Below are 12,238 nucleotides of genomic sequence, written 5' to 3' on the forward strand. Positions count from 1 at the left end.
GTTCAGAACCTTCATGGGGATCCAGTACTCTTCCCACATGAGTGTAATGACTCACCCTACTATCATTTTATTATGAGAGGAACGGGCAGATGAATGTTCAACCATGACAGTGCTCCCAGGTAACACTAGAACAGATGGTGGTAGTTTCTTCCAGACAATATACTGTATCTCCCGCTGCAAGGGAACAGCCTGTCACAGTTTTACTGCGCTAATATTGTCCAGCATCTTGGGAGATGACCAACTGCAAATACAAAACATTAGCTGGAGAAACTGTTCACATTCCAGATGAGTGTTGCTTGAGGAAACAAGCTCCCAGTACTTTTGTCTGATTTCATATCTTGAATCATGGGGGTGGAGCATGTTGGTCCCAATGATGAATTTGTCCATTTGCCCTGGCTCTACAAATGATGGAACCAAAAACCTGGAAACATAAATGTCAATGTCCAAATCAAAGATACATTGCGTGTGAGAAGGCCTCCACATCCAATGAGCACCGCACTTTCAGGTACAGGCTGAGGAGCCAAGACAATACCAAAAGCTTTAAGCTTAGACTTGGCTTCTTCACTAAGTGTGCATGACATGCTCCATGAATCGAACATTTCTCTCAGATTGGACCTGTCGCTGATAGAAACTGGAGCATAAAACAACTCACTTGCTCCTTCAACACAACAAGAGATAGAAGGCAAACAGATTTACAGCACCATCAGGTAACTAAGATTGGCTAATGGCTGTGGTGGATGACAGGGAGGGCATAGGGTGAGCTATAGTCTCACACATCACTGAGACAGGCACTGGAATAGCTGTGTGGCTGGTGATATCAGAAACACACTTAGCATTTTGTAAGTGAATTACAATGACCTTTGTTTTCCCTCACATGACTATCCAGCCGGTTCTGGAGCTCATTTACATTCCATTCCTCGTGAGCCTTCAGTTCAAAAGATAAGGCGAGAATACAATACAAGGACAGTGGTTGATAAACATCATGACAACCTCTGCACTGGGGTCCTCTACCAGTTTGCCCTGCCTGTGCAGACACTTGACAATTGACTTGTTGAGGTGGATCCAGTAATCCATCGCATGTTCACCAACCCGTGGAACGGTGCTGTTAAAGTCCTTCATGACATGCTGGAGCAAGTCAGCTCACTGAAGTTGCACATCAGTATGTCAAACACAGCAGACAGCATCTTAGCAACACTCAAAGCAGGTTGGCTGCGCAGCGAGACTAACCACATCCAGAGCTTTACTAATCATTTACATTGTAAGGTCAAAGAGTTCTATTGTCAGGTAACAGCTTGTCATATCCTCCCATTCATGAATATAGAATGCATCTCTGTGGTCACCCCTAAAACATGTTGGCACCTCAGGGTCTGACTGAACAACATCTTTCAGCTGCAACTGATTACGGCGAGGGGGAGGCTGTCTGACAGGATACTATTGTTGGCCGCAGCTGGGTTGGTGCATGGTGCTAAGATTTGCTGTGATACTATCACCAATCTGTTTTGCCAAATCAGTTATTATACTCCCCAGCGCCGCAGTAGTGATAACTTGGGTTGACGGGGTATCTGTCCGAACAAGAGTAGTGGAGCTAGCTGCAGGGAGTGATGGATGGCATATAATTGTCTGGTGTGCTATGCAATTATTACTAGGTGCCCTTGGCCTACCCCTCTCAAAACCCAACAAAGCCATTCACTCACTTACCAACACCAGAAGCAACAAAATCACCCACACCATTCAATCCAGACATCGCAATATTAGCGCAACACTTAACCGCAGTTCAAAGAGAAATAAGGTAAATCTTTCTAAAGAATCCAAAATACATCTAAGAAAATTAACGGCTATTACTGGGGAAAAAGAAAAAAAAAAAACAGCAACGCTCAGGAAACATCTAAAGTACAGCAAAGGAACAAATAGTCATTGACAGTGTTATAAATCAAAATATTTTGACAAGTGTCAGGCAACAAATCATCTGAAGGGAGAAGCTTCGCAAAATAACTAGTAACAGGGCCAGTATAATAACACATGTGTGGTCAAATCCATACATTAGGGGTTCCATTGTTACAGTTCCAATGTTCCAATCAATTCCTAAACCTATTCATTCTATTTTCCACATGTTGACCTACGGGATGTTTTGAGTCAACTTTTTTTTTTCCCATCTTTGCACTTGGATCTCACCTCCTTTCAGCATAGTTTAATGACTGGTACTTTGTTTCCTTAGGGTTAGAGGAACTTGGAGAAAGAAGTAGTGGGCAGAAACCCAGGAGGAGTCCTCTGCAGGCACTTTATGATGGTGACCAGGTAGGCGTCAATTACCAGGCTTCCCAAACTGCATGTAATCTGTTTGTAGTGGATATCCTAAAGCCTTTTTTTCCTTACTTTTATTGTTTTTTGATTTTTTTTTTTTTTTTTTTTGACCAGTGCCTTAAAACAAGCCTCATACAATTTTCAAAAACTTTGAAACTTTGGACTCAGTCGCAAACCTCGTGATTAACCAATTTAGTATATTGTTGAAATGTGAACTTTGAGCCTCCTAAACTTTTTTTACTTCTTTTTTCCCAAGCATAGGAAGAATTTTATTTTGGCTCCATTCTGTTGGGGGAGGGGACTAATAGCTGACAGGGTTTGTCTTGCAAAACAAACAGCACTACAAAACCTAAAAGAAACAGGACTTTGGTTATTTATTTGTCATCAACTAATACTGAGGCACAGTTTTAATTATCCGTCCATCAATTTTTTTAGCCACTTATCCTCACAAGGGTCGCGGGAAAGCTGGAGCTTATCCCAGCTGTCAGCAGGTGGGTGGCAGGATACACCCTGAACTTGTTCCCAGCCAATCGCAGGGCAGATGGAGACAGACAACAAGTCGCACTCACAATCAGACCTGGGGGAAATTTAGAGTGTCAATTTAATATTTCATGTTTTGGGGATGTGGGAGGAAACCGGAGTGCCCGGATAAAACCCACACAGGCACGGGGAGAACATGGAAACTCCACATAGCCAGGGCCGGGATTTGAACCCTGGTCCTCAGAACTATGAGGCCAACGCTTTACAGCTGCGACACCATTTAGTCCCTCAAACGGAAGGTAGAGGAGTGTAAAGTCTCAAATATCCACCAGCTGCATGATGTCGTCATTGAGAACTAAAAGAGTATTTCAGTGGCAACCTGTTAAGCTCTGGTGAACTCCTTGCCCAGGAGAGTGAAGACAGTCCTGGAAAATAATGGTGGCCACACAAAATATTGACACTTTGACTGTGTTCACTTAGGGGTGTACTCACTTTTTTTGCCAGTGGTTTAGAGATTAATGGCTTTATTTTGAGTTATTTTGATGGAACAATAAATTTAGACTATAAGCTGTCTACTTTTCAGTGTCTCAAAGTGTAATTTCTTCAGTGTTGTCCAATGAAAAGGAATATCTGCAGAAATGTAAAAAGTGTACTTACTTTTGTGAGGTACTGTATATGCACGTCCCTGGTGTTATTATCTTCTGACTTATTTTTATTTTGACTCAACCGAGAATAATTTCTCTTCACAATGTGAGTCCAGTGTTTTAATTATCGGCTCTGCTGTTTTCCCCACTGTTTTTTCTCGAGAACATGTAGCTCTCCAGGGGGATTTGGCTTCTTTTTCTAATTGGAAGCATTTTCTGCCCAGAACATCCAGTTCTCGCTCAGTGGGTCCTGTTGCCTAAGCCTGAAGTGTCCTCTTGAATGCAATAAATACAACAGGTCATTCGTAACAAAATCTCTGCCTGTATTAATAAGTAAGCGATACTTTAATTTCATTCTTCTGTGAAAGCATGCTGTATAGCCACTATTTTATTAGCGGGAAAACGGTTACATTTAGGTCTCATATTGAAAATGTTTTTATTTCTGTTGTAATTGCCAGTAGTAAAATGTAATTGTTTTGCACCTGGAGAGTTTTAGGGATTAATGGATACTTGAAATTCATGCATGTTAAGATCCGTGCAGTTTTTGAAGTCTATGTACAGAAACTTTATTTAAAGGTATAACTTATGATGATAAGTGTTGTGTATTAAGAATTGCTTTTTAATTTCTAGATGGCCATTTGGAATGAGAATTATTGTTCACACCTTTCCTTTCCTTTAAACAAGACCAGTGGTTCTCTCTGTTGTCAACCTTGGACCCACATTCTCTTTTAGTTGCAAAGTAACACCCACTTTTATGTAAATCAAGAATAACCAAGACCATGTTTTGTTTAAAAATGGCATTGAACAACTATTGTTGCCATGGTTCACTGCATTGTATGCGCAGTCATATAATGACAATAAAGGCTTTTGATTGATTGATATCGCATGACCTACGCATTGCCCTGCGCAGCGCCTCTGCATTGCTTGTTCCATACCTTGCTGCGTACGCCTAAAAAAAAAAAAAGTTGCTGCGCGGCTTTGGAGCTCATCTGTTGTGATTGGCCCGTTTTAGTCTCATGCTATGATGATGTAGTCAACTTACCGTATGTGCACACTGAGATTCAACATTTGCAAATGCTGTTGTGTGACTTGTCCAACAAAACACACTTAAACACACTGGTTACACTGCGAGCAAGTGTTGTAGTTTGTATGTAAGATACCATATAATGGCACTGAGGAAGTAAGGAACTATTGCAATTCACATCTGAAAGTAGAAGAAGCTGACATTGCCCCACACACTGCCTGTGTAGGCAGGTGATTACTGACGATGTTGCACACACATATATTGAAATTAAAATGATCACACCACAGAGTACAAAACAGAATAGCATAACTAGCAAATAATAAAACAAATGAAAATAATGACTCACAAAATGTGATTTTTATGGAAGTCCTGATTTCAGGTGGCATTTGTACTTTTTTTTTTAAGCTGCTCGGCCCAGGTTAGCCTAGCGCAACACCATTACCTACCTATGTGAAGTATACAACGAGGACCAAACATCAAACGTGGACTCAATCTTCAACTACTAAAGTGAGGGCCATTGTTTTTTGAATCCCTTCCATTCACATATCCTTTAAATCGGCATATCGTTTATATTTTCACACAGGTAGTATGTGATTTGTGTACCTTATGTGGTGACTGTGTTTATTTGATTGCTTTTATCTGCTTTAACTGACATAGATTAGGTAGTATGTGAATTGTGTATCTTATGTGCTGACTTTGTTTATGTGATTGCTTCTTTTGACTATCTGCAGCCCGAAAGGTGGTACAATTCCTGTGGGCCAGTGGGCCAGTCCCAAGGTTGGATAAATGCAGAGGGTTGCGGCAGGAAGGGCATCCGGCGTAAAACTGTGCCAAACATATATGAGCGTTCATCAAATGAATTCCATAACGGGGACGGTGTGGCCCGGGCTAACTACGCCCGCGCCCGGCACTGTTAATCTGCAAGGCGTGGGTAGAAATTCAGATAATGTAGATCGGAGACAAAAAAGAGGAGGAAAGCGGCTTAGTCGGCAGAAGAAGATGCCTGCACAGACCCTACAACTGTGTGTGGGGACTTTGAATGTTGGGACTATGACAGGAAAAGCTCAGGAGTTAGTTGACATGATGATTAGGAGAAAGGTTGATGTATTGGGCATCCAAGAGAGCAAGTAGAAATGGAGTACGGCTAGAAGCTTAGGAGCAGGGTTTAAATATTTTCCCATGGAGTAGATGGGAAGAGAAATGGAGTAGGGGTTATTTTAAAGGAAGAGCTGGGGAAGAATATCTTGGAGGTGAAAAGAGCATCAGATCGAATGATGTGGCTGAAATTTGAAATTGAAGGTGTTATGTATAATGTGATTAGTGGCTATCCCCCACAGGTAGGATGTGACCTCGAGTTGAAAGAGAAATTCTGGAAGGAACTACACGAAGTAGTCCTGAGCATCCCAGAGAGAGAGAGTTGTGATTGGTGCAGATTTCAATGGACATGTTAGCGAAAGAAATATGGCATTCAGCAAAGCAACTTTGAGGTTCAGATGGTGGTGGACTTCGCAAAGAGGATGGAATTGGCTTTGGTGAACACTTATTTCCAGAAGAGACAGGAACATAGAGTGACCTACAAGAGCGGAGGCAGAAGCACCCAGGTGGATTATATTTTGTGCAGACGATGTAATCTGAAGAAGTTACTGATTGTCAGGTAGTGGTTGGGGAGACTGTAGCTAGACAGCATAGGATGGTGGTGTGTCGGATGACTCTGGTAGCGGGTAGGAAGATTAAGAAGACAAAGCTAGAGCAGAAAATCAGGTGGTGGAAGTTGAGAAAGGAAGAATGTTGTGTGGCCTTTCGGAAAGAGGTGAGACAGGTTCTAGATGGACAGGAAGAGCTCCCAGAAGACTGCAATACTACTGCCAAGGTACTCAGAGAGGCAGGCAGGAAAGGGGAATGGAGACTTGGTGGTGGAACCCCAAAATACAGGAAGTCGTCTAAGGAAAGAGATTAGTGAAGAAGTGGGACATGGAGAGGACTGAGGAAAGGTGGAAGGAATACATTGAGATATGACGTAGGGCAAAGGTAGAGGTGGCGAAGGCTAAACAAGAGGCATATGACAACATGTACACCAGGTTGGATACGAAAGAAGGAGAAAAGTATCTTTACAGGTTAGCTAGACACAGGGAGAGCGATGGGAAAGATGTGTAGCTAATAAAGGTGATTAAGCATTGTGATGGAAATATGTTGACTGGTGCCAGTAGTGTGCTAAGTAGATGGAAAGAGTTCCTTGATAAGTTAATGAATGAAGGAAATGGGGGAGAAGGTAGAGTAGAAGAGGCAAGCGTGAATGACCAGGAAGTCGCAATCATTAGTATGGGGGAAATTAGAAAGGCACTGAACAGATGAGGTTAGACTGGAATCCCCTTGGACTATAATGTTCGCAGATAATATTGTGATTTGCAGTGAAAGCAGGGAGTAGGCAGAGGAACAATTAGAAAGATGGATGCACCCACTGGAAAGGAGAGGAATGAAGATTAGCCGAAGTAAAACAGAATATATGTGCATGAATGAGAGGGGCGGTGGGGGAAAAGTGAAGCTCCAGGGAGAAGAGATAACAAGGGTGGACGACTTCAAATACTTGGGGTCAACAATCAAGAGCAATGATGAGTGTGGTAAGGAAGTGAAGAAACGGGTCCAAGCAGGTTGGAACAGCTAGCGAAAGGTGTCTGGTGTGTTATGTGACAAAAGAGTCTCTGCTCGGATGAAGGGCAAAGTTTACAAAACAGTGGTGAGGCCGTCTATGATGTACGGATTAGAGACTGTGGCACTGAAGAAACAACAGGAAGCAGAACTGGAGGTAGCAGAAATGAAGATGCTTAGGCTCTCGCTTGGAGTGAAGAGGTTTGATAGGATGAGAAATGAGCTCATTCGAGGGACAGCCAAACTTGGATGTTTTGGAGACAAAGTTCGAGAGAGCAGACTTAGATGGTTTGGACATGTTCAGAGGTGAGAGAGTGAGTATATTGGTAGAAGGGTGCTGAGGATGGAGCTGCCAGGCAAAAGAGGGAGAGGAATACCAAAGAAAAGGTTAACAGATGTTGTGAAGGGAGGACATTAGGACAATGGGTGTTAGAGAGGAAGATGCACGCCTTAAATGGAAAAAGATGACATGTTGTGGTGACCCCAAACTAGACAAGCCAAAAGAAAAAGACGTTTGTATTTTTGTGGAAGGACTAAACCAGACTGCTGATTTGATGACTGGTATGTAGAGCTGCATCAACAGCTACTCTGTCAGGTTGTGTTTTTAGGTTTCGATGTTGGTTTCCTGCTTCTGGTCAGGAGAGACTATAATTCCCAGGAACTTAAATGTTTCAAAAGTTGACATGGGGAAGTCTGAAAGCGTGAGGGGCAGCAGTGCAAAAAGATCCTTCCTCAAGTCCACAATCATCTCTTCAGTCTCGAGCATGTTCAGCTCCTGGTTGTGTCGGCCACACCAAAGCAACACGTCCTCCACCTCCTGTTGATACGCAGACTAATCACTGTCTGTGATGAGGCCGATGACTATGCTGTTGTCTGCAAACTTCAGATGTTTAACAGCGGGGTGCATTCAGATGCAGTCATTCATACATCAAAAGAAGAGCAGCTGAGACAGGACACAACCTTTGAGCGCCCCGGTGCTGATTGTGCGTGAAGATGAGGTCGTGTTCCCCAGCCATACCTGCTGTATCCTGCCATTCAGAAAACCATAAATCCACTAGCAGATGGCAGGCAAGACGCTAAGATGAAGAAGCTTGTCAGAGAAGAGTATGGGGATGATGGTACTGAACACAGAGCTGACATACACAAACGGGATTCTCGCTAAGGTCTCTCCACCATCAAGGTGTTCTAGGATGATGTGTATCCCATGTTGAAAGCATCATCCACAGACTAGTTTGTTAAGTATGCAAACTGCAGGGGATCCAGCAGGGGTCCTGTGATGCTCTTGAGGTGGTCCATCACACGGTCTTCAAAGGACTTCATGACCCCATATGTTATGCCTGTTGTCATTCAGACTCAAGATCACAGGTTTCTTGGGGACTGGGAAGATGGTGCACCATTTCAAACAGGGATTGTACTTCACATAGTTCCAAATATCTATTGAAGATCGCTGTGAAGTCTATAGAGTGAGATAGTCCCTGCAGAAAATAGGCAGGATGAGGTTATGAGGTCTGAGCCCACCACTTTGTGGATCTTTTGTAGTTTCAAATGCGTCTCACATCCTGTTCATGATTCGTCAATGGAAAAGTCAGAGGTACAATGGTGGTTCTGGTGTGGCTGGGTGGGTCTGGGGTGTGAAAGTGGCCTTTTCAAATCTCCAGTAGAAGGTGTTTAAATTGTTATTGTTTGTTCTCCACTTGGGGATGTTCATTTGCAGTTAGCGATTTTAATGCTCCCCAGTCTGACTAAAGACAGTCATTTGCAGTAAACTTTTTTCCAGCTTCTTTGCATAATTTCTCTTTTGCAATGTTAACTTCTTTTGTCAGCTAATTTCTGGTGCAATTGTACAGGGCTCTGTTCCCATCTTAATCAGCATCCTCTTTTGGCAGTAAACCACGGCTTGTTATTCATTCATTTTCTACACCACTTGTCTAAGGTCGCAGGTCTACTGTAGCCTATTCCAGCCATCTTTGGACATGAGCTGGTGTGCACCCTGAACTGGTCGCTAGCCAGTCACAGGGTTGTCATTATTGAATGTGGTAAATGTCTTATTGGCTACAAACAGAGAAATTGATATACGATGTGACGCTGTCCGTTTATTCATTCAGCCTACTAGTTGAAGTTTTAAAGACATTCCAGCCTGTGCAGTCTAAACAGCCTTGAAATTCTAGCTTCGCTTCATTAGTCAATTTTTTTCACCGTTTTCACCACCATGGTAAGACAGTTCATATGCTTTTTGTACTTCGGAAGTTAGTGGTTGAGTTAACCTTTGTTAAAATCCCCAAGAATAATCTGGGGTAACTCTGGTGTTTTGTTTTTTTTTCCCCCAAGTTCAATTATTTGCTCAATGAGTGTTATCAGTGCAGCATTCCTGTCAGCCTCGGAAGGAATGTAGACACCCATGAAGATGAAAGAGGCAAACTATCATGGCAAATGGAATTGGTCACAGCTCAAAAACTGCAACTCCAACTCCAACAGAGGCTGCTGTACGTGTGGAGCGCCAAAACGTCAATCCTGTACACTGTTTTTCGTTGATATAGAAGCATATTCAGGCGTCTTTCGTTTCCCCAGTAGTTCCCTGACATGGTCTTCTCGGTGAGGTTGGAAACCCGGAATCATTACGGCGGCATCAGGGATGTGTTCACATCGCCATGTCTCTACAAAATGCAGGACGCTGGAGCATCCTAAATCTTTACTGGTCTTTATGAGAAGATGAAGCTCATCTATTTAATTGGGTGCAGAGAGCGTAGATTTGTGAGGTGAATCAATAGGAGTGGGATTCAGAATCTTCTCTTCAGGAACTTGTTCTGCATGCCGGCTTTGCTTCCCACTGTGGCATTGCCGTAGATGACAGCCACGCCCCTGATGAGTAACTCAAAGAAAAAAATGTGTAAAAGTTTTTAAAAAAAGTCCAGAGTTTAATGTTAAACAAGTCTTCCCTCGTGTAAATAAGTCACCTAATGTCTCCAAAGACGAACGGAAAACGAAAACATAGAACTAGAAAGGCGACCACACGATTAGGGGTCATGATGATGGCCACACAGGTTACAGAATGATGTAATCAACATGAACCAGAACATTAAATATTAGTGTAGTTGTGTCATACCTTAAATGAACTCCTTAGTGCAGACTTGACATGGCAAATACAGTAAGTATCGGGTACTTGTAAAGAAGCACACTTAATTACAGTTCTCTAAAAAGTCTTAACCAATGAATTCTGTCTCCCAGCAACACACAGGAGCAAGAGGAAACCCATACACAGTTTTTTGGTCCCCGATGATAAGTTTAGGCAAGCTATTTAACTAGCAAAGCTCTGGGTGATTGACGGGGGGAGAAGCACATACTTGAACGTCAGCGTTGCAGCGTGTTAAACCAGCTCACGAGCAGTCCAGATGCTAAAACAATGTGTAGAGCTCTCACTTTTCATTGTAAATATTATTTAAGATAAGTATTGTAAGTTGTTCATTGAGTCAGTCCTTACCTACATGATAATTTATGGCCGCTCACTTATGTATGAATAATTAATCCACACTGCATTGGGTGCTTAACATGGCAGCAAAACTGTGTTCTCAAAGTGTAAATAAAAAAGTAACAACAATCAAAATACACTTTTTACATGGAAAATAACACAAACAGTGTGGTGACAGGGAAGACGTATTTCTTTGCACTTTTATGTTCACTACTTCTTCTCTGTATCATAAACGATGACCTCACTGTCATTTTCCTCAATATAATTGAAAGGAAGTGATCTGCTCATTTGGCGGAATGATACTAGACAGATGGGCTCTTGCTTCTTCAATTCATCAGCTATAAATGATTGCTGGCTAAGAATCATTGTGGACTCAATAGTAATAATCACTGGTTTGATGAACTATAACTCATCTGATAACTTTCCTGGATACGGTAGAACATTGCAATGCTCGTTACTCAAAATGGTAGCATGACTCCTGACAACACATATATTTTCAAAAGCCGTTTTAAATTGATGTACCCCCGAAATCATGTTGCTCGCCATGACATCTGGTAGCCAAAGGTTGAACTGCACTTTATTTTCTATGGAGTAAACTAGTGACAAAAGAACAAAACAGTTACGCTGTTAGTTGCTGGTTTCATGGGGGAATTTTGTAAGCTTGGTAAGTGTTTACCAGCTATTCGCGACCCACACAAAATTTGTCTGTGACCCACGTTTGTGTCCTGGCCCACCACTTGAGACTCCTTATACTAGACTTTAGATTTTAGTTTTGGAACATATTTCCAGGCTGTATGCTTCATGTGTTGTTTTAACAAAAATAAAATGGCAGATTATGTTGTTTTTTTCCCTCTTAAATATAAAATGGCTCAAATAAAAGTGTGTGGTTTAATGTGGTTGTGTGTGTATATTGTCATATGCTGACCATACACATAAACATGCTTTTGAATTTGAGCCAGTATATGCAAGCATGTGTAAATGCTTCTCCAAGATCTGTTGAGTTTCACCTCTGTGAATAAGGATCCTGGCTGATATACAAATCTCCTGTAATCTCCCTGGCATCTTTGTTGTAGTAGTATTCTTATTGCTAGTCACTTATGCTTCTATACTTTGGTTTTGGAAAAAGGTTTTGACATCTTTGTTCAATTACCACAGTGACATTCATTGATGTGTTTGCCTTGGCAGTGTCAAGCTGCAGACAATGAAAGCTAGCAGCTTTACTGTAACTGCAAAAGAAAGAAAAAGAAGCATTTGACTTTTGGAGAATGCATAGTCTTGCAAGAAGGATAAATTTATTATTTTTCTATCACTGAAGTATTTGCGCAATAGTTATTCAACATTATTCAAAGCCATTGCCAATTTCATTTTAAGTTTACCTTTTTTGGGGGGGAACCAGAATGTTTTGGTTTACAAGTTGAATGCTGCATCCATACTGTGATCAACAAATAGAGGATTCCCCTATTGTCGGCATGGTGGAGCAATTCGTTAGAATGTTTGCCTCACAATTCTGAGGACCGGGATTCAAATCCAGGCTCCACTTGTGTGGGGTTTCCATGTTCTCCCCCTTGCCTGCGTGGGTTTTCTCCAGGCATTCCGGTTTCCTCCCACATCCGAAAAAAATACATTAAATGGGGACTCTAAATTCCCCGTAGCTGTGAATGAGTGTGACCTTTGTCT

The 12,238-nt window shown here is 42.0% G+C and overlaps 1 protein-coding gene across 1 annotated transcript in view; it reads left to right on the forward strand.

Annotated features, from left to right (window-relative positions):
• LOC133507129 (carbohydrate sulfotransferase 11-like) overlaps nt 1–12,238 on the forward strand; it is a 45,590-nt gene that overhangs the window by 23,263 nt on the left and 10,089 nt on the right. Inside the window, exon 2 of the mRNA XM_061831865.1 lies at nt 2,216–2,295. Coding sequence (XP_061687849.1) covers nt 2,216–2,295 — 80 coding nt within the window. The remainder of the gene's footprint in view (nt 1–2,215; nt 2,296–12,238) is intronic.

The sequence above is a fragment of the Syngnathoides biaculeatus genome, chromosome 10 (genome assembly GCF_019802595.1).
Source record: "Syngnathoides biaculeatus isolate LvHL_M chromosome 10, ASM1980259v1, whole genome shotgun sequence".
NCBI lineage: Eukaryota > Metazoa > Chordata > Actinopteri > Syngnathiformes > Syngnathidae > Syngnathoides > Syngnathoides biaculeatus.